Raw genomic sequence first — 27,970 nt, forward strand, 5'->3', positions numbered from 1 at the left:
TTGTAAGGTAAGTACTGTGCTCCCAGTTCCATCAGTTACTTTCATAAAGCTCAGATTTTAAACTTTCTAAGTGTTCTGCTATTTGGGCAAGTCAAGTCCCCAAAATAGATCTCAGAATGCAAGCTAGTGTTCACCTTGCCTTTTTTTTTTTAAAAAAAAAAAAAACCAACCCCCCTGACCAAGACAATTCTTAAGAAGATAGGTTGAGGTGTGTCATCTTGGAGTATGACCTTTAGAGTTCTGTGGTATTCCACTGACTTGTGTTATTTGAAATAAAAATAATGCTTTGTTTGTGGAGGAGGCAAGAGAGAAAATATGTGTGCATATGTGTATGGACTAGTGTTGGTAATAATAGCATCACATCTTGCTGTTCAAGTTGTTTAATAGATAATTGATGCACACTTAAACCTGCATCATACAAAATCAGTGTTAATTAGTTGAAGACAATACTATTAACAATAAAAGCTGTTAAAAATTCTAAGCTACAACAGTTACGGAATTTTACATGAAAACACGAAGGCTGTCAGAGTAGTCTCAGCCATGAGTGCAAAAGCGTTTCCTAAAACTTCGTTAGTTTGCTTGTGCTTCTCTGCCTGGGAGATGCCAACTATTCTACACCTCAACGATTGCTAGAGACAGGCAGCCCTTTTCGTTGGCACTCACCTTTCATCTGGCTTAAGCATGGAAGCAGGGCAGCTCTCTTATTTTGACAGTAACTTTTGATAGCTTAGAATCCTTGTCTGTATTGCTGTATACAAGGAGTTGTAAATTATTTGTTATTCTTTCCTGGTTTTGTCAAGAAAATACTCAAATCTGACCAGTAAAGAAGGTGGTCACTGAACATTCCTTATACAGCCAAAAAATATTTCTACCACAATCTAGCTGCCTGCTCACTTCAGTTTCTTCAAGGTTTTCAGACCAGCTTGCTCTGGGTTAGGATGCTACTGCTCACAACAGAATTAGTTTGTACTTTTACATGTCTGACAGTGCTTTGGTTGGTTTGTAAGTCAAACCACCGTGATTGCTCATATTCCCTTTCATTTAAAAACAATGACCATCCCTCCTTCCCTGAATACTACCTAGGACCCCATCTAGCTTCCTGGGACATCTATCTACCAAAAGTTTGCTGTCACATGATCAGCATGGTTGTTGGTTCATATGGGTTAAGGAAAGTATCACAGATACTAAGAGATTCTTCACTAAATGACCAGCTGTGCCCTGGTCTTAAAGGCTGCCATGAACTTCTAGAGTGAGTAGACAAAAACCCTTCCACCCAGTCGAGCTTTCGCTGAACTTCTCTCTGCTGCCACCACAACTTCTTTCTGCGGAGATACAGAACAAGGGTTAGTAAAATGCAACTGTGGGTGCGTGATTGCCTTCAGCTTCCCTAACGGAAACCAGATTTTGTCCGTATCATTAGTGTCACACAGAAATGTGATGAGTAACGAGCAGGAGCAACCCACCTCATCAGAATAGAGGTTAACAAACTGATTTGGCAAACAGACTTTATTTTGTTTGGGGAACTGGAAGAAACAGGAGCCAGACAAATAAATCTCTTGCCAATATAAACTGTTTCTCAGGGGTAAGGTGAATACAGATGAAGCTGGAGTGTGGACTGGGCTGGTGCCATAGCAAAGGAGCACAACTGCTGGGAGAGGTGCCTGTGTTTCAGGTGTTGGATTACACACCCTAACCTAGGTTAGAAGCATTTACAGTTCCAGGTGTTTCTCCATTGCATGTTTTAATAGCAAGAAGTCAAACACCATTTGCTGAAGATCAGTCACACCCCTCCTCGACCTAGCACTGAGGCTTTCTCAGTACTCACACAGAGAACCTCAGTTCTCACAAAGGTTACATCAGAGTAAGCAGAACGTTGGACTCCCCTCAGGTGAACAAGCACCAAGTAACCTTCAAGCTGGAAAAAAGGTTCCTCAGTGCATCTTACAAACAGAGGGATTGATTTTTGGTAAAAATAGCGAGCATCTGAAGGAAACAAAACAGCTACACAAACACACCCAAAAACATTCAAGAAAGAACTATGCCTCTCTATGCCTGGAAATTCTTGACATACGAACAGCGTTCACTGCAAGTGATAGCTAGGACAGCAAGTCTGTAAATACTAAATGAGAGGGGTGGTTCGGTGCCTCGTTTACTTCATAGCTGAGCATCCACTTTGCATGTAGGTTGGCAGGAACAGGAAAGCCAGCTGGCACCTACACTTGGTATACCATGCAACCTTTCAGCAAACTCTGAAGTAGTTTAGATTTCAGGCCATTTTAAGGTGATCTCTTTCAATTCAGGTGTCAGGTGCCAACATTTTGGCAACTCCATAGTTCATCCAGCTATAAAATGGTTTTAATTATCAGTTCAGAGAATGACTGAAATAATGAAAACTTAATTAACTATGTAAAGCACTTAAGACTTCTGCAAATGAGTAAGATCCGTATGTCAGGTGTTGGCTAGTATATGCAAGTGACGTAGAAAGATGTTACAAAGCAACTGACAAGTAATTTTTCTCACCTTTCTTTCAGCTTTAACAGTGATAACAGAACTCCCAAATCTTGATAGTTCCTATAAAATAACATTGCTTGTTACAATGCTGTTTGTTAGTTTTTTTAAAGTGGGACTTTTTCATTTCTCTCAGTAGTTTGTTTTCTGGTTATTTACCTCAGGAGAAATCAGGACATACTGTGCCTGAAGAAGAAAAAAAAAAAAGGAAAATAAAAAGTCAGTGGAGAGGACCACACTAGGAGAGGAGAAGACCAGTGCAATAACCCTGACTGACTCCTAAACAGCAAAGTAATTCAAGAACGAACAGGAGGAACCAAAACACACAGATTCAGAAACATAAGTAAACCACTTGTTTTCTGAAACCAAGTCAGAACACACTACATATTTGTACTGGATGTAGTTAATTAGCTGTCATTATGACTTCATGTCCTGATTTCACTTTTATGTTCTTACCCAGTCCTCAGGACAGGGAGATATCCATGATTTGCAGTGGTCTGTCACATTCCCCAGGGATGCCTGCTTTCCGTTGTAAATGTAAACACGGCCAGCTGCCCCACCAAACAGTATTGTGGTGATACTGCTAGTTCGCAGTGGGGAGGTCACAATCATTTCATCTGCAAATATTTCAAGTTGGCATAATGCATCAGAAGTGAAATAATGCTAAACCAAAACATGAGAGTTGGCATTTACGTACCTCTAGATGCCACAATTCCTATTAATGATGACAGTTAAAATGTTTCAATTCCTGACTGAGTTGCTTGGGATGTTAGAGCCACAAGGCACGATGAAATACTGATACAAGTCAAGTAAGGAAGCAGACTGTGTTTAGCACTTGTATGAGTATGTGGGTGACCAGTCTTCCTGTTGCCAAAAGTAAAACATTTCACCTCTGATCTAGATTCATCAAGCTTTACCTAGTCCATCATTATCCAGGTCACTTAAGTATACATCTCCTCCAAAGCGAGAAATACTCCTGTCCCCACTGAATGTGCTGAGCAAAGAAGGCTTGGTGCTGTCTGTCAGATCATATACCAGAGCCAGTCCAGCTTGGTGCAGCACAGAGGATATAAATGAAATCCTAGACAGGCTATCTGGAGACCAAAGTAACAGAAGTTGAGTGTCAGACACAGGAACTTAGGTTCAGTACTTGCAATATGCTGACAGCAGATAATACTGGCATTACATAACATGGACAAAATGAATATAATTTATGAATAAGATCAAACGTTATATGGCATGAACACTAACTAGCATAGACACAATCTCTTAGCAACAGTCGCAGGGGAAAAAAAATGCATTCAAGTTTCTACATTTTGACTTTCCTAATTCCTTACCACCCACTACCAGACTAAGGGCAAATTACTGTGTTGTTTCAACTCCAACAAATACGCAGTCTACTAGCAAATCACTGCTAAATAAATAATGCAAGGTAATAATGCTGCTAAACTAATTTTCAGGAAGGAAAAAAAAAACATTGAAGTTGAGGCATAGTACAAAGAACTCTACATGTAAGCCACTTGTAGGCGATTACAGTGATTATTTCTATTTTATTTTTTTTAATTTCATGGAAAATAAATGGTCCCTTTTCTAACTTTTAATTTTGTATCTATCCTCTGGCCATATAGAAACAAATGTCCTGATTTTCAGAAGACGTACCTGCAGTAGGTGCCCCCACCACCAAAACAGTCCTTGTGATCCCAGCCACAGACATCACACCACTGGCCAAAGACAAACCCATTCTGCCCATTGCCTGTTGGATTTTTAAAAGACCAATGTCATTTCTACAGAATGTCACTTTATTTCAAATTATTCATGAGGTCCCATACTATAGAAGAGCCATACCTTGTCTCCAGTTACTGCAAACCAGCGCTTTGTGCTTGGTGGATTATACCCATACACCTTCCCAACACTCTGTCTGACATCCGATGAAGAGGGATTGCAGCTTGAATTACAATGCAAAATATACTTGTATGTAACAACCTATTTTTTGTACATTCAGCTAGGGTTGCTCCTCTTAAAATATTTTCCCCTTTTCATTTGGAATAACAGTGGCTGCCAAATTCTAGAAATCTATTTTAGTAATTCCCATGCTTATTCTAACTAGTTACAAGACATATAGGGCACAGACTTCGCCTGTCTATTGACTTTATCACCCAATACATTTTTGTGTTTGGTTTGCTTTTAAAAATACTATCTCAAAGTAAGTGCTCTCTATAGGATTATTATAGGCATGCTTACCTGTTAGCATTTTTGTGCCCCCTCCCAAAGAATCATAGAATCACAGAATGGTTTGGGTTGGAAGAGGCCTTTAAATATCATCTAGTCCAACCCCCCTGCAATGAGCAGGGACATCTTCAACTAGATCAGGTTGCTCAGAGCCCTGTCCAACCTGACCCTGCATGTTTCCAGGGATGGGGCATTTACCACCTCTCTGGGGAAGAAAACCCACCAAATTATTAAGTGTCTCTAAATAAAAAAGACCCTTGATAGAAAGTGTCTAAAGACATCCTCCACTTCATGAGGAAGGATGAAGGCATAAAAATATGAATTCAATAAAAATATTCTAAGCAGGACAAAGAGGAAACTTCCTGAGAAGCTTGAATTCTAATCTATTATGAATCTTAACCATTGCAGAAGTAAGGCAGAATGGAGGACAGCAAGTAGTCATGTACAGCACACCCAGCACAACTCTTCCATGTAGGGCTACCAATCAGCAGCAGTGTTACGTTCTCCAGCTGGCAGCTGTCAAGTGAAAATCCAAACCAAGCATAGTTTTCTTCGCCCTTCACCATCCAGTTGGCATCCTCTACTGACAGAAGTCCTGACAGACCAGAAAAATATGAATTAAGACTTGGTGTACCCTAGCATATAAAAATCTGTTAGCAATTCTCCACCAATTCATCCTATGACAAGTTTCTATAAGCAAAGTTACACTATCCATGATATGGCACCAGTTATTGCTAACTTTGCTTGCTTGGTCTGCAACTGTGCTGGCTGGTGAAAGCCTTTATTCAACACAGCCTGCTTCTAAATCCTTGCAATAGCCTACACAAAGTACATGAGAGCTATCAGTCAAGCCTGCCCTAAACTACTGACTCCTCCTTAAGGATAGGACAACATTGAAACTGTTTATCAGAACTTGTAATTCTTCAAGGGCAGGGGAGCATCATATAATTCTGGCTTTAATTCAAATCATTCCTTCTGTGTTTTGGTTTTGCAAAAATGTCAGCCAGCAGTGTTTTGAAACCCATTTTTCTCGTGGTTTCTAATTTTACATGAAGTATAATAAGCTATAAAAATTAAGCATTATTGGAAATCTCAATTACATGATTCTGATGAAACTCTGAATATCTGTGTATCCTGTCCAACCCCTATTAACTTTATTTAGCTCTGTATGTGGCCCTTCCTCCCTCATTCACAACAATCCTCATCACCTGTACGCATTAGCTGCATTCACTTGTAGCATTCCTCTTTAGCCACATGAAGGAGCATACAAAATGATAAAAATGAACAGTCCCATAAAATATGGGAGGAGTAATTTACTCAATAAGTATTACCTTGGTCACTCCTGTTGAAATAAGAGTAAAATGCAACCACAAATCCTCTCTGCTGCCCACCACCAGGTGCATATGGAGACCCCACAACCAGATCAGCACTTCCATCCCCATCAACATCAGCTGCCAGGAGGGACCAACCAAGATTACAGTAGGAATACTGCAATAAACAGTTAGTTTGAGCCTGAAATGGAACTGAAACCACCAATTCTGTAACAAAATAGAGCAATTTACTTCTAAAGAGCTAACTTTGTCTGCTTCTGATCAAATTACCCTTCTACTCCCTGACTTCAATTTTGTTTTCTTTGGGTTTTTTTTGGAGGGCTACACATCTTTCTGTTCACCCTGCTGCTTCCCCTGCACTGGAGTATAAATATCTTTCCCACATACAACCAACCTAGGCAAGCACCAGCTTGCACCAACCCCAGCAGTCCAAATTCCCTTGCAAATAGAAGTTTGATTTTAATGGCTTTTTAAGCCCACAAAAAACCCCTTTCCCCTTTATCTCCCCTCCTGTTTATGTAGCCCTGTGTTAGCCTGATCAATATACCTGACAAGTTATGGTAACGTTTGGTTGAGATGCCAAGCCTCTTCCCGCCGTGCCAAAATAGACATACACAGCACCCTAAACAGCAGGAAAAGCAAATACAGCATGAGAGCATCTGCACGTCAGCATCAAGTATGAAATCCAAGACAAAGCACAGGGAGTGAAACAGTTCTGTAAGGGCTATTAATACAACTGCATTTTTCCTATCAAAACCTTCTCATAATACCGTCTTTTCCACCCCAAACCTAAGAATACCCAAGCTGTAATGGGTAATGCTATAAACAGGCAACAAAATAGAGAAGTACAGAGAAGTACATTTTCATCATACTGTGGGTAAGAAGCAAGGACAGTATAGTGTGCATTACATTTATTACACATACATTCAGGTGGCTCAAATTTTGTTAATTATTATTCAGTGCAATGGCACACAGTGCCAGGCACAATGGAGGCATGCAATTTTCCATACTAGTGGGTCTACATAAAAGCATTTAAATTCCTATTTAGGCACTAAGTTAGTATCTGAAATTCTGAAGAGTTTTAAGCTTAATGGATGTGTTTTAAACCAAAACATTTTGCCTCTCAGTTTGTGTGGGGTGAAAATACTCAGGGACCATTGCATGGGTTTATCTGGTAGGCTGCATGTCATTAAGCCTCTGTAACTTCATTATTTTAGCAAGCGTGTCTGTGTTCATATCACAGTTTAGGTATCATCTGTTGGCCTGTAACAGCAGGTGACAAGGCTCACTGACCCATGAGGTCCGTTCCAGACTCGCTGTTCCTAAATAAAAAGGGTACACTTGTATTTCATGAATGGCTCCTTACATTTCCAGCACATCAGTGCTGCAAAGTTGCAATCTGATTTGGGTTTCTAATGTGCAAAAAGGCCACTGAAAGAGAAATACAGATAGCGGTCATTGCTCTAGTCAAAGTACCCACAAAGGTTATAAACCTTTGTGTTTAAATTAGCATGTCATCTCAAGCAACAACAGAAATTCTCTCTCTCACTTCACTGTTCAAAAAAATATGTATTGATAAAAATGTTCTGTCCAGAGGGAAAAAACCCCAACAAACCCATGTGCGTGGCTTACTTTGTAAGTAAGAAACTGAGATCCCACAGAAGGTGCTCCAATTGCCAGATCTGGCACTCCGTCCTCATTGAAGTCAAGGACCGCCAAGGCAGAACCAAATCTTCCTGAAGGCTAAAAGAAGAGGGATTGCTCTCATGAAAATAACAGATGTTTTCAAGACAAAACCAACAAAACCTAATGCACATTTGCAATCACAGCACAGGGAAGAACTGGAAACAGAGAAGAGAAAAATGTAGCCCAACAATTCTAAAGATTTTCTTAGCGACACTGTTCTCCCAAGTAATAACTGTCATACTAATACCCTAACTCAGAGTCAACTGTTCTGTTTGAGGATGTGGAGGTGTTAAAATGTAAGATAACTGAACACAATATGGTGCTGCTTTGCTGTTTCCTCTTCTGAGCCTAGTGCATCATTGATGTTAAGCTTACGATCTTTCCTGTTAACAGCATTATAGCTGTGAACCCCTAAAACACTCTAAGACAGCAGCTGTTACTCCACAGTTTATAACCACAGAAACACATTAAAAGGAAATGCATCTCACCTCTATTCTCTTCTTTGTGAATAAAGATATTTTCTACAGAGGATCGTCTTTATTACTCACAAAGATCCTGTTTCTCAGTTACAAGCCAGTCACCATCATGTCAAATTGTAGTTTTCTCTTTTTTTAAAGATAACATGTACTCTTACTAAAGACAAACAATGGCTTTGTGAGAAGTTATCAATTAATGAAAAAGGTATTTCAAAGGAATTGAAGCTTATATTGAATGAATAATTTTAGATGAAAAAGGAAGAGAAAAATCACAGTATTTCCTTAAATGCAGGGACCTGAATGAGCTATACTGTGACTTAAAGAGACACTACCTCAGTTTTATTCAAGAACAAATTATGTTCTAACGCCCACTTATCTAGCACAGTAATAAAAGGGAAACTACAGATCACCGTTGCTTTAATTGTTCCTGTGACTTAAGTAACTGTTATTTTTCTTGAAAAGCATATGACATCGTTTTACCAGGACAGGCATTTCAGGAATAATCTTCACACATACTAACGATACTGTTGCGCAGTCAAAAATTACCACATTTTCAGGCAAAAAAAAAAAAAAAAAGTGACAATTGGACTTGACCCCTCACCTGATGACCCTGCAGTACTTGGTCAGCTTTCCCATCTAGATCCATGTCCTCTGGCGGCAAACCTGACCCGTTGCCATAGACCACATACACCCGTCCTATCTGAACATGGCCCAGTGTGCTGTACCCTGGTGCTCCAACCACCAGATCTTCGTATCCGTCCTGGTTTAGGTCAGCTGAGATCATTGCCCTGTACAGCAAGGGAGTCAACAAAATCATAGCATTAGCTTCCAGACTACCACAACATTAGCAGAAAACGAATACTTGTACTTCTGTCATATGACACAGAATACAAAAGATGAAATTAAGGATCTTTTTCACTGAACCTCTGATTTAACTAATGGACTTTAAAGTAGGGAAACAAAGGGATCACAGGTCTCAGTAACATGTTGGAGTTTAGAGAGGGAACATGGAGAGAAAAGAACTAACTACTGTTCATTTGGCTGCTGTGAAGTAAACTCAAGAATTTTTGAGTCAGAAGAAATAAAGCAAGATGAGCAGCAACGCAAATTTATTTCATTACTCTTCCCTGTTGCAGGTAAAGCTAGAATCTCTCTGGCCTCTTTCTGTGTTCTGAATCTATCTTTGAACTCCTACTGGTGTTGTAGTGTTTCCAAGAACACTAGCAAGGCACCATCAGTGATCAATTCTGGACAGACAATTCTGCGCAAACATCAACCAACAACCAAAAAAGGGTAACAGCACTCCTATACTGTTCAGAACTAGAGTCGATGTTGGATCTCCTTCCATTTTGAGCTTGATCACACAGAGCACTGAGGTCCTTCACTATTGAGAGAATGTAAAAAAAAATGACAAGACAACCTTTCCAAAGAAAGAGGTTATCTGGCTACAATTCACATTCGAATGGAAATTTTGTTCTTGATACAATTTTATTCAGTACTGACAAAAAGACGCTTATGCTAACATCTGAAAGAAAGGTCTTACGGGTTAACTGGTTATTTTGGCCAGCCAATATAAGCCATTCAGCAGATTTGTACCACTAATTGATTTGGGCTGTCACTTTAAAAAGTATCCAAAGAATAAACACAAATATATTGGTGGGTACTCAAAATTTTCAGAAAGTAAGAGGGAGGTGGGAAGAAAAAAATTACCAACCATCCAAGTCTAGCATAGGGTGAAGACAGAAAATATGAAGCTGCTGGTTTGGAGATGTACTTTGATGAAGATGAAGATTTTTGATGTGGAGCTGCTAATGCCTTCCAGACATTGGTTGCAAAAGCACGGTTTATCAAGCGGAGGGAGTTCTGAAATAAAAATAAAGAGACACAAGAAAGGTTAAAACACAGACTGAAACTCTACAACATTATGGAGCACCTCAAAACCAAGTCACCGACAGTGGAAAACACCACATTGATCTAAGTGGACTCTGTCTCAGGTCATAAGCACCATTTTAGAAAGAGCTAAATATCTGTATTCTCTAAATGGACCACTGCTAATTGTTCACTGCTATGCTTTGTTGGGACTTCTTAACCCCAAAAAGCAATCATATGATTCTGTAAAATGTAAATACTAAAGTGTAAGTACTAAAGATATATTTTGTCATTTTGGCACTGCAAGATGTGTTCTAACTTCACTATACAATGAGCAAAGTGTAAAAACTTAATATATACAATGTACATATAAATATATGTATTAACAACAGCTGCTGGAATCTCTGTGAAGTGAAGTCACAGGCTACTGTTAATATCCAGAGACCCTGCTCTATCACGCAGCATTGCAGACAGAAATTAAAACAATTTTATACAGAGCTGAATTTTACCTGACACATCTGTCACTTCTCACTTACTGTTGCCCAAGATTGTATGTTGAAGTGAACTCCTCTTTCTGTATAATTTATATTCTTTTCAAGTGTTTTTGTAAGCAAAGAAGTTGTATTCTTGTGATGTTCATTTTTTGATTGCTTGTTTCTGTTAAAAATAAAGAAGGCAGTAATAACAATATAACTGAATTAATAACTAGAGTATTTCACAGGGAAGCTAGGAAAAGCAATCATATTGCATGCAATCAGGTGGCCATTTCTCCCATATATAAAAGGAGTTCTCAAGAGATAACAATTAAGCTGGTTTATCTTGAGATGTTTGCCAGAGGAATACATACACTTGTGCTCCGAACAGCTGAGTTCCATATTTCTATACATAAGTCAGGAGATAATTTAGCTATGGTAAGGGTAAACATGAATCAGTAGTTTCATGATTAGTGGAACAAAGAGTGACAACTACATAAAGTGTGAAGACTTAGCACTGCAAGTGCTAGGTAAGTATTCTTGTCCTTAGGCTGGAAGCTAAAAGTTTCTCCTAGGTTCTGCACAATTCCCCTATACAAAGCTTATTTATGCATGTTAAAAGAATCTCAAATTAACTCACAAAAAGATAAGCCAAAAGATCTCTAATTTTCAGTAGCTCCCTGTCCACATTAGTGGAGGACTCTCCTTTCATCAGTAAACCTTTGAACCTTCAGGGTTATACTTACACATAGCTGTCCTTGTGCTCCCTTGTGCAGTTTATAAACAGAGGGTTCTCAGGCAGGAAGCAGCCACTAAAGAAATATGCAGAATGCATTTTAAAGATTTTCCTGCAACTGAAGTGAAACTAAAAGTACAACTTTTACCCTTACTGATTCCTCTGTTGGAAGTCATCAGTTTTCTCAAGAAACCCTGCTTATTCAAAATCAGAGCACCATTACAATCCTGAGAAACCCCTTTGATATTTATTTTAATGACTTTGTGTATTGGGTTTGCATGGCAAGGCTTTGGTAGCAGGGGGGCTACAGAGCTGCCTTCTGTGAGAAGCTCCTAGCAGCTTCCCCCGTGTCTGACAGAGCCAATGCCAGCCAACTCCAAGATGGACCCGCTGCTGGCCAAGTCTGAGCCCATCAGCAACAGTGGTAGCACCTCTGGGATAACATAGTTAAGAAGGGGGGGGGAAAAAGCGGAAAAACTACACAATTGCAGCTGGAGAGAGGAGTGAAAATATATGAGAGGAACAACTTTGCAGACACCAAAGTCAGTGAAGAACGAGGGAGAGGAGGTGCTCCAGCCCACGGAGGTTGATAGTTGAGCAGATATCCACATGCAGCCCGTGGAGGACACCCCGCCAGAGCATGTGGAGGCACCTGAGTGGGAAGTCCGTGCTTGAGCAGGCTCCTGGCAGGACGTGTGGACCCATGGAGAGAGGAGCCCACACTGGAGCAGGTTTGCTGGCAGGACTTGTGACCCCATGGGGGACCCACGCTGGAGCAGTACGTGAAGAACAGCCCGTGGGAAGGACTCACGCTGGAGAACTATGTGGAGGACTGTCTCTCGTGGGAGGGACCTCACGCTAGAGCAGGGGAAGAGTGTGAGGAGTCCTCCCCTGAGGGGGAAGGAGCAGCAGAGACAATGTGTGATGAACTGACCACAACCCCCATTCGCCGTGTCCCTGTGCTGCTGGCAGAGAAGAAGTAGAGAAATGGGGAGTGAAGGTGAGCCTGGGAAGAAGAGAGGGGTCGGGGGAAGGTGTTTTTAAGATTTGGTTTTGTATCTCATTACTCAACTCTGATTTGATTGGTAATAAATTAATTTCCCACAGTCGAGTCTGTTTTGCCTGTGACAGTAATTGGTGAGTGATCTCTCCCTGTCCTTATCTCAACCCATGAGCCTTTTGTTATATTTTCTCTCCTCTGTCCAGCTGACGAGGGGAGTGATAGAGTGGCTTTGGGGGGCAACTGGCCTCCAGCCAGGGTCAACCCATCACACCTTGATTAGGTTCTACATGAATCTCACATGTCATCATATAACTCTTAAAGGAAACTTATTGCAACAGACTCTGCTAATTCTAATAATCTAAAGCACTTTTAATGAAAGTGTCATTCTGGAACAAAGAACACAACAGATTATGCCATATTGTATTTCAAACATCATTTCACAAAATAGCTGCAGTGATATTTTCTATATAAATTGATGGATTAATTGCCACTGTTGATTTTATAAAGTTATTTACAGTAAAGTTACACTTGTAACAGAGCTCTACATGGCCAGAACTTCTATTAAAAATATGATATTCTGCGTACAAGCCTGAGCTTCCAACACTAGAATATATACTCTTACTCTTTCTAATCTTATCTGTCTTCAGTGTCTAAAGGCAATATCTGCCCGCCCCTAGGAAGGGACATCCTTGCTGGCTGATGACAGGCCAGGGAGAACCTCAGGGCATGGCTACGCAACATTTGAGCAGGCCTTTGAGTACATCTTAAAGATTGCCCCAAATTTTCCCTGTTGAGTATCAGCTGGGCATGCCAGAGTCTTGCCTGGTGGAAGGAGTGTGAACATGTAACAAATGGGAACTCAAGGCCTTTGTCATCCTCTGCACCCAGGTAAAAGACAGCCACAGAAACCCCTTTGTCCAAGTGAGAATTTAAAGCTCAGCACCTCTTCTAGGAAAAAAAACTGCCTTCAGAAGAACAATTAGATGAGTGTCAGAATTTGACTACTGTGTTTCATATTTCAGGAAACACAGCTATACCTGGTTCCATTCTCTAGCATATGGCTCGTCAGCTCAAAAATATTGTTTGTCCAGAATGCCATGTCATCCACTCCTCCGAGGAAATATTCGTGGAACTTCTCCACCAGAAATGGAGATTTGCTAGCATATGTTGGAAAAAGCTAAGAGACAAGAAACATACTTAGCAAGATGGATTACATTGTCTTCATGCTATATGTTAATTTTTAAAAGGAAAACAAAAGACCAACCTTGGCAACAGCAAGCCTTTCTCCATGCCTGAAAAAAAAAATCTTCAGAAGTAAATTTGCTTCATTTAGTAGTATTTAATTATTTAAACAGTTCTTTTCAAGTCTTCTGTATGGTACTATGCAAGTCATTGCATTTCCTTGTTGGCTGTTAATATATTTTTAAAAGCTGTAATGTGAGAAGTAATGATCTTTATTGCTGCCCTTAATTTGGAGAGATTCACAATGTTTGTAAATGCTGTATGACTATTGGTAATTAACTGAAATAAAGGATACAGCTAGACTGTTCAGGATATTCAAAAGCACATATTGCCATATATCAAAAGTCTCTTTTGAATTATTCTTGCACTTCAAAGGATCTCCATAAAGCGTAGGTAAGCCGTCTACTTAGGTATGTACACTACTCCTTCAGTACATGAAAATTATTTTGCTAACGTGCCACAATGCAATGGCACTTGAAGACACAGCTGTTCTCACATAAATAGACATAATACGTTGCACGCATAGACATGTTAAATAGCTAAGATGCTGAATCTGTGGTGTAATAATGAACTTAATAGTTATTAAGCAGTCCAATTTTGTATTCTAGCCATTAAAAAAATTCAGGTCTTTTATGAGTTGGAGGTCTTTTTACTGGCCTTAACGCATAAATTTCAGAGCTAGCATTTCAAATAGGATTATCACCATTTTCCTACATATGTTTCACTTATGAAAACCCAGACAAAGCCATTCAACTTACAGTTCAAGAAACAGCAGGTAAGTACAGTCAGTAATTGTGCTTTCAGTTATGATCTCTCTTCCATAAAACTCCTTATAGATAGCTGCTAGGTCTTTGACAGGTACATACCTAAAAACAAGATGAAAGTATTATAACAAGAGTTTTTCCACATCACCTGATAAAAGATTACAATTTTTGTAATAAAAATAGCCTGCTTTAAAATATTCTAAATTTCAAAAGACTATAGAAGATCATGAAGATTTACAAATGCCAGAAAGAACAGGATTGCAGATGCAATTATTCTCTGCAGCACACTCTCCTCCTGTTTAGGTTCAAACTCAGAAACCTGTAGAACCATTCCCCTACGGCTGCTGCTGGCAGAGTTTCCACACTCCCTGTGTGATCACATAATCTTGGAGGATGTCCTCCAACTCTCCGCTGTGCAAATCTACTCCTAGCCAAATGGGCATTTCCCACAGCTATGCCAGAGTTTTATTAATGAACAGTGCCTTCTACACCTAGATGAACTACATCCTACCTAAACCAAGCAACTCAAATGACCTACTTTATCAGCAGAAAAAAAGGCACATGAGTTTTTTAAGTTAAAAACTGTGAGAAAAGAATTATGTACATCTGAAACTGCTGCTTCTTTTTATGCTTTTAAAACCTGTCTAAATTCCACAGCATCTATAACCATAAACATCCTCAACTTCCAAAACTTTAAATGGAAATCTAAGTGAGATTTATTTAACTGAGTTACTTAACTAATTGCTAGGATATTCCAGCAAATATTTTCACTGATTATTTTATATGTAATTAAGGAGATAGATAAATAATCTTTCTTGCTGTGTTCCCACATGTAAAACTCTTTTTTCTTCTGTCCTTCCAGTTTTTGTTGACAGGGAACAGCAAATACGCATATAAGAAATACCAGACTGACTCAGCAATGGTGGGTGGAACAGGTGGATGCAGTCCATGAATGCATGGCTCCGTGGCTGGTGTCAGCGCCACTACTTTGGGTTCTTTGACAATGGGGCGGCCTACACGGCACTGGGCTTGATGAACCCTGATGGGATTCATCTCTCTCAAAGGGGGAAGAGGATCTTTGCCCAGGAACTAGCGGGGGTCATCGATAGAGATTTAAACTAGGCTTGAAGGGGGAAGGGGATAACACTGGGCTTGCCAGTGACATGTTGTGGGACGATGTGCCCAGGTTGGAGGGATGGGGAGCTGGCGAGGGCCCTCAGCCTACTGCTCAGAGACGTGCTGGATGCACTACAGCACGCTCGAAGCCTAGAGGAGACGAGCCGGGGGCTCCAGATGCAACAGGAACCAATGGGGTAACACTGGGAAGATACATCAAAAGAATCCCAGCCACCCCAGCCAATAAGTCAGCGTCATTGGGGGCACAACTGAAATGCCTCTACGCGAACGCATGGAGCATGGGGAACAAACAAGAGGAGCTGGAGACGTGTGTGTGCCTGCAAGGCTATGACCTTATTGGCATTACAGAGACGTGGTGGGATAGCTCCTATGACTGGAGTGTTAGGATGGTAGGGTACAGGCTCTTTAGGAAGGACAGGCAGGGCAGGCGAGGGGGGGACGTCGCCCTCTATGTCAAAGACCAGCTAGAGTGCATGGAGCTCCACCTGGGGATGGAGGAGGAGCCCACCAAGAGCCTACAGGTCAGGGGACATCATAGTGAGGGTCTGCTACAGGCCACCTGACCAGGGGGACTGAGCAGATGAAGCCCTCTATAGGCAGATAGGAGCAGCCTCACGCTCCCAAGCCCTGGTCCTTATGGGGGACTTCAACCACCCTGACGTCTGCTGGAGGGACAAGGCAGCTGAGCGTAAGCAATCCAGGAAGTTCCTGGAATGTGTTGATGACAACTTTCTCCTCTAAGTGACAGAGGAGCCCACGAGGAGAGGTGCCATGCTGGACCTTATTCTCACCAACAAGGAGTGCCTGGTAGGGGACATCAAGCTCAAGGGTAGCCTTGGCTGCAGTGACCATGAAATGGTGGAATTCAGGATCCTCAGGGCAGCAACAAGAGCACTCAGCAAGCTCACTACCCTGGACTTCAGCAGAGCAGACTTTGGCCTCTTCAGGGATCTGCTTGGTAGAATACCATGGGACAAAGCCCTGGAAGGAAAGGAGGCCCAAGACAGCTGGCTAATATTCAAGGGTCACCTCCTCCAAGCTCAGGAGCAATGCATCCCAACAAAGAGGAAGCCAAGCAAATCCACCAAGAGGCCCCCATGGATGAACAAGGAGCTCCTGGGCAAAGTCAAACAAAAAAAAGAAGCCTACAGAGGGTGGAAGCAAGGGCAGATAGCCTGGGAAGAAGAGAGAGAAACTGTCCAAGCAGTCAGGGATCAGGTTAGGAAAGCCAAAGCCCTGATAGAACTACATCTGGCCAGGGATGTTAAGGTCAACAGGAAAAGCTTCTATAGGTATGCTAGTAATAAAAGGAGGATGAGGGAAAATGTGGGTCCCCTCTGGAATGAAACGGGTGACCTGGTTACCCAGGATATGGAGAAGGCTGAGGTACTCAATGACTTCTTTGCCTCAGTCCTCACTGGCAAATGCTTGAGCCACACTGCCCAGGTCACAGAAGGCAAAGGCAGGGACTGGGAGAATGCAGAACTGCCCACTGTAGGAGAAGATCAGGTTCGAGAATATCTAAGGAACCTGAAGGTGCACAAGCCCATGGGACCTGAGGAGATGCATCCACGGGTCTTGAGGGAACTGGCGGATGAAGTGGCCAGGCCACTCTCCATCATATTTGAGAAGTCCTGGCAGTCTGGCGAAGTTCCCGCTGACTGGAAGAGGGGGAACATTACCTCCATTTTTAAGAAGGGTAAAAAGGAAGACCCAGGGAACTCCAGGCCGGTCAGTCTCACCTCCGTGCCTGGCAAGATCATGGAGCAGACCCTCCTGGAGACTACGCTCAGGCACATGGAAAATAAGGAGCTGATTGGTGACAGCCAACATGGCTTCACTAGGGGCAAATTGGGCCTGACAAACTTGGTGGCCTTCTATGATGGGGTTACAGCATCCGTGGATAAGGGAAGGGCAACTGACGTCATCTACCTGGACTCGGGCAAGGCATTTGACACTGTCCCGCATGACATACTTGTCTCTAAATTGGAGAGACGTGGATTCAATGGATGGACCACTCAGTGGATAAGGAATTGGCTGGATGGTCGCACTGAAAGAATTGTGGTCAACGGCTCAATGTCCATGTAGAGAACGGTGACAAGTGGTGTCCCTCAGGGGTCGGTACTGGGACCAGCACTGTTCAACATCTTTGTCGGTGACATGGACAATGGGATCGAGGGCATCCTCAGCAAGTTTGCCAACGACACCAAGCTGTGTGGTGTGGTCGACACGCTGGAGGGAAGGGATGCCATCCAGAGGGACCTTGACAGGCTGGAGAGGTGGGCCTGTGTGAACCGCATGAAGTTCAACAAGGCCAAGTGCAAGGTCCTGCACGTGGGTCAGCGCAATCCCAAGCACAGCTATAGGCTGGGCGAGGAATGGATTGAAAGCAGCCCTGAGGAGAAGGACTTGGGGGAATTGATTGATGAGAAGCTCAACATGAGCCGGCAGTGTGCGCTTGCAGCCCAGAAAACCAACCGTGTCCTGGGCCACATCAAAAGAGGTGCGACCAGCAGGTTGAGGGAGGTGATCCTGCCCCTCTACTCAGCTCTTCTGAGACCCCACCTGGAGTACTGCGTCCAGCTCTGGGGGCCCCAGTACAGGAGAGACATGGAGCTGTTGGAGCGAATCCAGAGGAGGGCCACGAAGCTGACTGGAGGGATGGAGCACCTCTCCTATGAGGACAGGCTGAGAGAGTTGGGGTTGTTCAGCCTGGAGAAAAGGCGGCTCTGGGGAGATCTAATTGTGGCTTACCAGTACCTGAAGGGGGTCTACAGGAAACATGGTGAGGGACTGTTTATGAGGGACTGTAGTGACAGGACAAGGGGTAATGGGTTTAAGCTGACGGAGGGTCGATTTAGATTAGATGTTAGACAGAAATTCTTTCCTGTGAGAGTGGTGAGGCACTGGAACAGGTTGCCCAGAGAGGTTGTGGATGCCCCCTCCCTGGAAGTGTTCAAGGCCAGGCTGGATGGGGCTTTGGGCAATGTGGAGTAGTGGAGGGTGTCCCTGCCCATGGCAGGGGGGTTGGAACTAGATGATCTTTGAGGTCCCTTCCAACCCTAACCATTCTATGATTCTATGATTCTAAAAATTCCAAAAGCTGCAAGGGTTTCTTCTGAGAGAAAGATGAAGAAGGACAGCATTTTATTTTAAACACAGTGAATATACAGAGTAAGCAGAAATAATTACTAAAGAACGTAACCTCATTATCTTACCAATTTGATGCCAGATAACTGAAGTCCAGCTCAAACTGACTCAGGACATCTCCTCCTGCAGATGGAAGAATGAAAAACACACACACACAAAAAACCCCTAAAACTCCCACCAAAAAAACCCCCAAAACCCAACAAAACAAACCCGTTAAGTACCTATCATGGATAATAGTGCAGATGGAGCTATGTATGGCTCTGCTATCTGTATTTATATGGTAGAGCCTCCATCTGTGCATTTAGAATACATAAACGGTTCACCTGAAAGTACACTGCATAATTTATATACTTCCAGAAAATAAGAATAATGTAAAATTCAAAATCACAGTAGTGACTCCATTTAAACTGTAGCACCCTGCAGCCTGTGTTTTGGCTTTGATACAAGGGTCCATACACCCGATCGCACCTCCTGAAACATGGAGCATGAGGACAGGGATAGCAGGGCTTTGCATACTACGGGGGAAGAGTTAGAATACAGTGTCCATATGACTCATTCTTGGCTCCTGCATTGCACAGGGTAAAAGCCAGAGTCACCCACTGTGGTTTTGAAGGGGACTAGTTATTCCAATGGAAGGATCTATGATCAGCAAACAGAAACATTACCAAAATCGCCAACACTGTGAGCCTCTGAGTACGAACCATGAAAATCAATCTGGAGAAAAACAAGAGAACTGTCTGTTTATTTTACACGTCCTTCCATACAAACATATGAACATAAACAAATTGTCCAAGCAGCCCTGAAGTTTACAGGTCTCAAATTTGATCAACTTTGTTCTTATGGAGTTTGTGGCATTACATCTCTGAAAATCTTCCCGAAACAGGGCTCCAGCTTTTCTCTTCCCTCCCCACCAGAGTCCAAAGCTAAGCTATCAATTCCAGTAAATCCACTTACATCAATAAATATAATAATACAGACTTACTTCTCCCATGGCCCTTAGAAATCCTTGGTCGATGCCCAGGCTATGCCAGCTAACATCTGCCACCATATGTGAGGCAATTCCAAACAGGAAAGCCACCAGCTTCTCTGTAGCCTACACAACAACAATACGCTTGTAGTAATGTCAGCAATTTTATTCTTGTCTTTAAGAAGTGGTGAGCATTATAGGTTAGTGCATTATACAGGGATATAGGTAAGAAACTCTTACAATCCAAGAGTTTAGTATGACAAAGTGTTGACCACTCATTCTTTGATGCTGGAGTCACTTTTTGTGACTTGAGAAGTTTTAAGCACTTCATACAGTCCAAGGCCATAAAATTACACGGTTGATGTCAGGACAACCCGTGCGCTTCAAGTTAGATGTGTGCTAAAGTGTTTTTCTGGACAAACACTTCTACTTCCATGGAGCGAACCCCCTCTGCCACCATGGGAGTTGTGCAGACACACAGAGGAGAGAAAGACATTCCTGTGCAAGTGCTGTTCACTGTAAAAGTGCCTGATTAAAGCCCAAGCATGAAATAACTAATCTTATTCCTGCAAACAGAAAAGTTACTTGAAATAAATTTATCAGCAACAGAAATTTCATTTCTCCAGAAAAGACTTTTCTGCATTGCATCACTGTAAGTTCCAGAAGTCTATCTGTCATTGAATCATAGTTTTTGATGGATTTATACTTCCCAGGGGTTAATAGTTCACAAGATCAGTATCATCAATGGCCAGTCAAAAGGCAGGCAGACTTATTTAGGTTTTAAAGAGTATATGCTCTCAAATGCTGCTGCACCTGTATGACTCTCTTGAGCAGAGAGAAAATGGCAAATTCTCCAGTAAGGAAAAGAAAACAGTATAACCTTTAAAATCATTCTCAATTTGACTATTTGTTTTTCCTCTCCTCCTATGCAGCTCATATACCATAAAAAAGAGCAAATCCAAAGTCCAAAATTTCACAAGAGAGAATTCTAAAAGATGCCTAGTTTTCAAGTGGCAAACACTCAACTAGATCTGATGATAATGCAAGACCACCACTCACATTTGAAAGTTTGGACCTATGAAATATATCATAAGCACCAGACCACACTGGAGATAACTGATATGGAAACCATAACTTTGTCTGGTAAAGATGAAAATAGGATTTAAAATTTTCCTGTATCAGTGGAGACTTTAATTTAAAAATATGTTATTTTTTCCCTACACTTTCCAAAGGATGAAATTGCAACAACAAGTGAAGGTGAAGAAAACAGTAGAAAACAAAGTCAAAAATTAAAGACATTTTCTTACCTCTTCCCATGGCTGAGGATAATTCCTTCTGATGTAGTAAATACTTGTACTGAGAAATGGTGACCAGTGAGTGTCTTCAGACACATCATGGAATATTCCTATTGCAATAAAATTATATCAGTATTTGATTTTTTTCTTGGGGGAAAAAAAAGAAGAAAAGGGAAGAAGGGAAGAAAGACGGGAAAAAAAGGTGGAAAAAAAAGAAAGAAAAAGGAAACATTTTTCTCCATGAAAAAAACCCATAGACTTTTCAATTTCGTATCACGCAGACATTACGTTTTGCAATCCACTTAATATGAGGAGAGCCAAACAAGATGTATTTTTATATGATTTGTACTGTCAAAAGAGATACTAGATTTAACTTCCATGATTTTTGTTTGAAGCATAGGAGAATTTTGTGCCTGCTCCCTTTCTCTGTGCCTGTGAGTAGGTACAGTGCAATGAAAAACTGCCTCCCAAGTGGAAAGGATAAACAGAGCTGACAGAGAAACTGTTGACTAAACAAATGCATCAAATTGTATGGCAGAAAAGCTGATGGGCATAGCAGCCAACTCAAAATATCATGCTTTGGGACAGGTATCAGTTTCCACAGAGCAGAAGAGGACTATGTCGTCGTTGTTGCCATCATTATCATCATCATTTTCAACAGAATGGCAAACTTGCCAAGATACAGTCAGTGTAGGAGCAGAAGAAGGGCAGAGGAAAGCAGGAAAAATCAGGTTTTCCTTTGAAGCATTAATTATTGCTCTCACTTGGACTTATGCAGAAGAGATTACATAGGATTTAACAGTGACCTTGCCTAAAAAATTCTGTGTACCTACATAAAGCTGAGAGCAAAGCAATGCTGATGTGACGAGACTAAGCAGCACAATGACTGAGACCTATGACTAAGAAACAATGAAAAGTCTAGCTGCCACTGTGTGATTTAAAACTCTAGAGCAGGCGATGAGAAAAGGTGGGGAAAGTGTCCTTGGAAAAACGAACAAGGATTTTACAGTTTGAGGCAGGATAAACAAATACTGACATAAGTGGAGGCACTGGAACTCAGCTGAAAAACATGTAAAAGATGAGGCAAACCCAACAAAGATCCTAAGAAAACTTTGAATTTAATAGATCTGAATTTGCATGACCCACTAAAATAAACCACCTCCCATTCTTTAAATTTTCAGTAAAATCTCAACAATCAATTGGCCAGATATCCTCACACAAACCACGTATCACTGCCTTGTCTCTGGTATCTGCCTAAACATCCTAATAACTTGTTTGCTGGAGGACAGGCTGTCTTTGACCTATTTGCTAATTGCTTGTGATCCAGATTTACCACTTTAGTAGCAAACATCCCGGAGCCAGCCCTAGCTGGCTGTTTTATAGCTCCCGTGTTGCTGGAGAAGCTGATTATGATCAAGAGCTGACCTACCAGAGTTGAAAAAAACAGGGGACCAGCTGCGAGTCAAGACATACTCTTTACAGCCACTGCAACAGGGTGCTCATTTTGTAGTGCAGTCTTTAGATCTGCAAGCACCAAAACTAAGACTGGCATTAATTTCAAACAGAAAAAGGCAAAAGACAGCAGTCTGGAAAAGAAAGGTTTTAAACTGGGATGTTACACTTCCCCCCTTCCCCAGCAAGTCCTATGCAATTTTGGTTTTGTGAGCTTTTTATATTCTCCTATCATTTTTCTGACTCATCTGATAGAAACTAATACTTCCTAATATAGAAATTAGCTCTAGGCTTTCCCTAAAAATTAGAAAAAAAGATCATTTTGTTCTCTCAGTTTCTCCCCAAGACAGTACTCAGTCATTTGACCTAATTTAGTCAAACAGCATCCTTCTATCAAATTGCCCTACACATTAAATAGTTAAATTTACTCAAAAGTTACTTTCTTAAAACATTTTCAAATGTATTGTTTTCTTATATAGTTCTACAAAAAGGCTCAAAATACTAACAAAAAAGATGGAAGTTTTTGCAGGAAGGTATTTTTGGCCATACTTAATTTCTTACAACATAACTTTTTTCAGCCCTACTAAATTCTGTAGGATTTTCACATAGAATACAGCTGTTATAACATTGGACTTATAAAGCTTTTCTTACCACTTTTGCAGATTGAAGGATAAAAGGCATCAGGATAAATGCTTCCAGCCTGAAATGCATCTTGGTGGTTTAGTAATAACTGGGAAAAGGATGGGGAAAAGAGGAATCAGAATGCTATTATAGAGCACAAAACCACAGTTCACTGCCAATACTGAAGATAAAATTTAAGTATCTACCAGGATACAACTATTATCTTGGTAAAATACGTTATTTCAGTGTCTTCACCATCCCCCATCATCCCATCCCTCTCCCCCCCTTGCAAAAATACTTGTAAGCAAAACTAAACTAATCAGTATACACCGTAATTTGAAAGGCCATTTAGGAAAGTATTCATATCATCTAACTTAGGTACTGGTGAAGTCATCTTCTGAAGGTGCCCTCCTCATCTTGGACTAGCCACAAAGCCTGGTCTACTATATTCCATCCTCTGAATCACAGCACAGCTGTCTACTGCAGACAATGTGAATGCTTCCCTTGAGTGATCTCCTACTTTGATAAAAGATTAACTTACATAAAATGGCCATCTTTACATTTTGCTAAAGGATATTAAAAATGTTTTAAACACAAAACACATATGTGTTTTGTTTATGTTTATGAAAACTGTCCATATGCATATAGTGCTCTGCTGGATACAGCCCATGAAAGAAAAAGCTATTTGCATCAATCAGAAATTGGTTAAATTATATATGTGGTGGACAACTTCAAAACCTTGCTGTCATTTTGCTATTCATATTTGCTAAACATATTGCTGTTTACTAAATCTCCTTTCCACAAGTCCTCTACTGATTTGTCTAATACAACTACCCATGGAGGGTATGACTTAAGAAGATGGGAAAAAATGTGAGAAACCACACACAGTAGATGATAGATACACATTATTATAATTACTACATATTTGCAATAGCATTCAGGAGTCAAATGATTTTCAACAAAACAAAGTAAAAACACAGTCTAGACACAATAGTTACACAAATATTACTGCAAATAAATAATAAAGGCAAGAAGACAGACATAAAAACACTCAGAAGAAAGGCCTACACAATTAAGCAATAATATGCTTCCTACCTGTCTATAATTAACATTCCCTTCATGCTTAATGAAAAATTCCAGAGCTCTATGTGCTGAAAAACAATATATTGAAGTATTAATTTATAGGTACTGTGGGCAGGCCCATGTTTTGTTAGAAGCATGATCAAAACCAGAATACACTGCATCATCATATCTCAGCGAAGTGGCACAGGCACATGAAACATGATTTCTCAGAAAACGCTGTGCATGAGAGGGAGCTGATAAGGAAATGCTGTTTCTGAGGCACATCTGGATGCTGAGGTTTCTTCAGTCTCTCTCTAGTCCTCAGCTCCCAAACTGCCCAACAAAGCTGGAAGTCCTTAACTGCAGGGAAAAGGAACTCCCTGTGCCCAGAACTGAGCTATGGCAGTGAACTGTCACGCATCACACCCAGCACGTATAAAGTATGGATCATAAAAGTCTTGCTGTAAAGTTTTGCTGTTGCTCTTAACATTGAAAAAAGTATCTAAGGAATCAACGTGGATGTTTAACAGTTTGATTAATTTTTAACATGTATGACAACCAACAAAAATCTAAAGTCAGCAAGGTAAATAATACTATTTACTCAATGAACAGGCAGACATTCTTGCTGCCAAAATATTTATTGAGCAAGAGTAACACAAGAATGAAACAAACTGACATAATTTTTCTTTAATGATGTCTCCTTCTAATTAATGTTAGATCCCAGGGATAATCTATTAACGCTATTCAAAAAATACCCAACATTGCCTCTGAAAGTATTTGGTTGAAACTGCATGCATGGCTTATCATCTTGCCTTCCCACACAGTCTTACTCCTCACTTAAAGCTATTTACAAACCAAGACTGATCAGATAACCCAGAATGTGCTGAATTTAATTTGATCCTTACCAAATAAATCACATTAAAAAAAACCCCAAACCACTCTCATTCTGTAAAAACTGTGTGGGTTTGAACGATCTTTCACTTTGGATTTTACCCACTGATCTAAACCATCCCTACACAAATATGTTACGATGCCTTAAGGACCAAACTTGCACCAAAACAGAAATAACTTACAGATAATAATAAAAACAAGTCTATCATTTTAAGGCTCAGCCCTTTCAACACACATCTCTATTTCCAGTGCGGGAGACCCTCAGTTTGACAGTTTGCTTTTCCTGTCTCCCATCCCCCCCGATTTCTCTCATTCCTCACGTGGGCCCAGGTCCTAGAAGTTCACCTTTACGACAAATTTCGTGATGGATCCCCACAGTGAAACAGAGCCCCACGGGTCTGACGGGAGCCCCGGGGCAGGGGTAGGGGGGGAGAGCCTCCTCATTCAGACCTGCCTCCAGCAACCAGGCCGTGGCAAGTAGGACACAGCACAGCTCTGCCGAGCACACCGAACATGATCAACATTTTGAACAGGCAGAGCTTTTCACCGTTTTAAAAGTACTTTCAGAAGTCTGTCCAGGATAGACTTCGGTCCTGGTTTTGAGTCAGGAGTTCCTTTCTATAGTTTGTTTGTTGTTTTTGTTCCCCTGGAATACTCAGTTTTGGGATTTCGCAATAACTTTCAGCATCTTATCATGATCGACTTTTATTTGCACATTAATAAAAGCACTTATTTTAGCAACATCAGAGCTGAACCCACTTTAATGGCATTTTCAGACAAATGGACAAAAACTGTTGTAAACTATGACCCAACAGCTCAGTGTATGTACTATTCCTCAGACAAACATCATCTTTAAATTATATAAATGCAGGTTTTCTGCAATATGCTTCCTTGATTAGAAAAAAATGACTGCTTTGGGACAGATCTGTAAGCTCCCATTTCTCTTCGGAGATTTCTTGCAAATACACTCTACTCTGCCAAATCTTTTATTGCAAGTTTTCAGAAACTCATACTTGGTAACTAAACCCTGGAGCTTGCAAAGCTTGCGCTTGCCTAACCTCAGGCAGCGTGACTTATATGGAGTACTGTGTGTTTCTTGACATATCGCTAGGAAAAGTGAATGGTTGCAGGGTGCTGACCAAGGGCGCAACAGTCAGTGAGGGAATGTACTCTCAGTCTCAAACAAATGCCATGAATAATCCCAACCTTTAACTTGTTCAAAGTTGCATGTATTCAGTATTTAAAGTCTGAAAAGATTACCTGAACAGAGATGACATCATACCTTTTACTATTTGTTTGAGCAACGGATTTAGAATCAGAAATAGAAGAACAAACAATTAAACCTGACATTTTATTATGAGTAAACATTTCAGAATAACCTCACACTACTCATGAGTGTTCCTGCAAGAACTACAGCAGAAACCAGATTTTTAAAATAACCCATGCAAACAAGGAATTCAAAACAGAAATATTTCCCCCACTTCGATGTTCACTCAGTTCTCTCCTTCATTCTCTACAAATCTAGGCTGTTCAGGCTACAGATAGCACCTACCAGGAAAAGACACAGAACAAAATTTTCATGATGTTAGTCACAAATACAAACACATTACATTTTATCTATTTTATGCAGGTATGGTAAAATTAATACATGGTGATTTGAAAACAGAGCTACCACAAATTATCTGTGTTATTCTCTAGCTTAAATATAACAATCCCATAAATTGCGTAAAGTATTCCTCTCCTTTCTCCAAACCAAACCCTGTCTACGTTAGACTCACAAACATTCCAGTTACATAATGCCTGTGTTTTAGAAGACGGAAAAATACGCAACCAACTTGATTTAAGAATTTTGCTTATAAAAACAGTAAAGTTTCAAACTCCAAAACCAAAATACTCATCTATCCTGTTATTCACTTTTTTTTTTTGTTATGTAGAACACTCATTACTTTATCTCCTCCCTTTGCTTTTCCAGCCGAATCTGAATTTACTTCTCTTCCCAAGCAACTCAAAAGACATGAAAATTCACTCTGAACATGCCTTACCTATTTCAACGTGTGTTGAAATTCCACTTGGGATACATCTTTGACAGAAATGGTATAGTATAACCTGCAAAACAGACCAAATCTTCAAACCAGCCATGATGTTGTCTCAAACCGTGATTTTTCAGAAGCCTGGAGCAGTAGCACTGTGACCTTTGAAATGTAGGTTACGGAGCATGCCTTTTCTTTCAGACATATTGCTGACACAGCAAGTAAACAACTGCCGTATTTGAAAGGCTACTCTATACCAATGCTTTTCTCTACCTCAAATAAAGTAATTTATAAAAAAAGAAATAACCTATAGGTGTTTTCCCTTCTCAAATTCTGTAAAATCTCTAGGGTTTGGGCAGTCTAAGTGCCATCGCTACATAGCAGCAGCGAGGTTTCTGTTAATGCACAAAGGCATGGCAGAAAAGAGCATCCTCCCACGGTTCATCCAGCTCACGGTGCACTTGCCTTACAACAGCTACATCAGACCTTACAAAAAATTAAAGTTAATTATTGTCAAAGTGGTATTAGTAGAAACACCCTGAGTAGAAACACATCCTGAGTTGTACGCAATATGAATTCGTAAGCTTTGGTGAGCTGATAGGACGTTGCACACATACATTTGGGTCTTATGATCCAAATTGAAAGCCCAATTGATCTACTGAGGTAAACCACGAGAGCACTCCTGCCACACACATTGCTATCAAGTTCTGTCTGACTGCAGCTGCTGGGCTCACTGCAGCTCCAGCCATCCTCCAGGCAAACCTGGCCTGGCCGCCATGCCATGCCAGGCCGCTGCTCAGCCTGCGGGCGAAGCCGGCACACACGACACAGCCACGCCAGTCCCCAGCGAGATGGTGGTACCGGGCAGGGGCTTGTCACGGCCCTCTTGCCAGAGACCGACCGCAGCCGCCGTGCGACTCGGAGGAGAGGGCCACTGGCCCAGTGCGACCACAGCCCTCGTGGGCCAGTGCTCCTGGAGTGAAGCCATCGAACACAAGCCTTCTCTCTCCCTCCGGAGGGGTCTCGATGAGGCTGAGGAAACGGGACT

General features: G+C 41.2%; 1 protein-coding gene across 1 annotated transcript; it reads right to left on the bottom strand.

The window, feature by feature from the left end:
* Window positions 1-155: 155 nt before the first annotated feature.
* On the bottom strand, window positions 156-27,963 carry GPLD1 (glycosylphosphatidylinositol specific phospholipase D1). The gene is made up of 25 exons (XM_075745185.1): window positions 26,935-27,963; window positions 24,035-24,090; window positions 22,970-23,048; window positions 20,879-20,976; window positions 19,587-19,697; window positions 19,270-19,318; window positions 18,673-18,727; window positions 14,312-14,419; window positions 13,576-13,603; window positions 13,349-13,488; window positions 11,319-11,384; window positions 10,636-10,756; window positions 9,945-10,093; window positions 8,832-9,018; window positions 7,701-7,811; window positions 6,616-6,690; window positions 6,069-6,225; window positions 5,191-5,332; window positions 4,354-4,453; window positions 4,168-4,261; window positions 3,426-3,602; window positions 2,965-3,125; window positions 2,668-2,694; window positions 2,521-2,571; window positions 156-1,322 (listed from the first exon to the last, which is right to left on the bottom strand). Exons 1-25 carry the CDS (start codon window positions 27,029-27,031, stop codon window positions 1,245-1,247), a joined length of 2,517 nt encoding a protein of 838 aa, XP_075601300.1. The 5' UTR covers window positions 27,032-27,963; the 3' UTR covers window positions 156-1,244.
* Window positions 27,964-27,970: the final 7 nt, after the last annotated feature.

The sequence above is a fragment of the Balearica regulorum genome, chromosome 2 (genome assembly GCF_011004875.1).
Source record: "Balearica regulorum gibbericeps isolate bBalReg1 chromosome 2, bBalReg1.pri, whole genome shotgun sequence".
NCBI classification, from domain to species: domain Eukaryota; kingdom Metazoa; phylum Chordata; class Aves; order Gruiformes; family Gruidae; genus Balearica; species Balearica regulorum.

What these genes read in the sequence shown, in the direction of transcription:
- GPLD1 (XM_075745185.1), bottom strand. Translation starts at nt 27,031, where the DNA reads ATGGCTGGTTTGAAGATTTGGTCTGTTTTGCAGGTTATACTATACCAT. An exon ending in TCCTTCAATCTGCAAAAGTG is followed by an intron (nt 20,977 to 22,969) that starts GTAAGAAAAGCT and finishes TTATTGCAATAG; the next exon opens with GAATATTCCATGATGTGTCT. An exon ending in CTCCCTGTCCTGAGGACTGG is followed by an intron (nt 2,695 to 2,964) that starts GTAAGAACATAA and finishes TTTCTTCTTCAG; the next exon opens with GCACAGTATGTCCTGATTTC.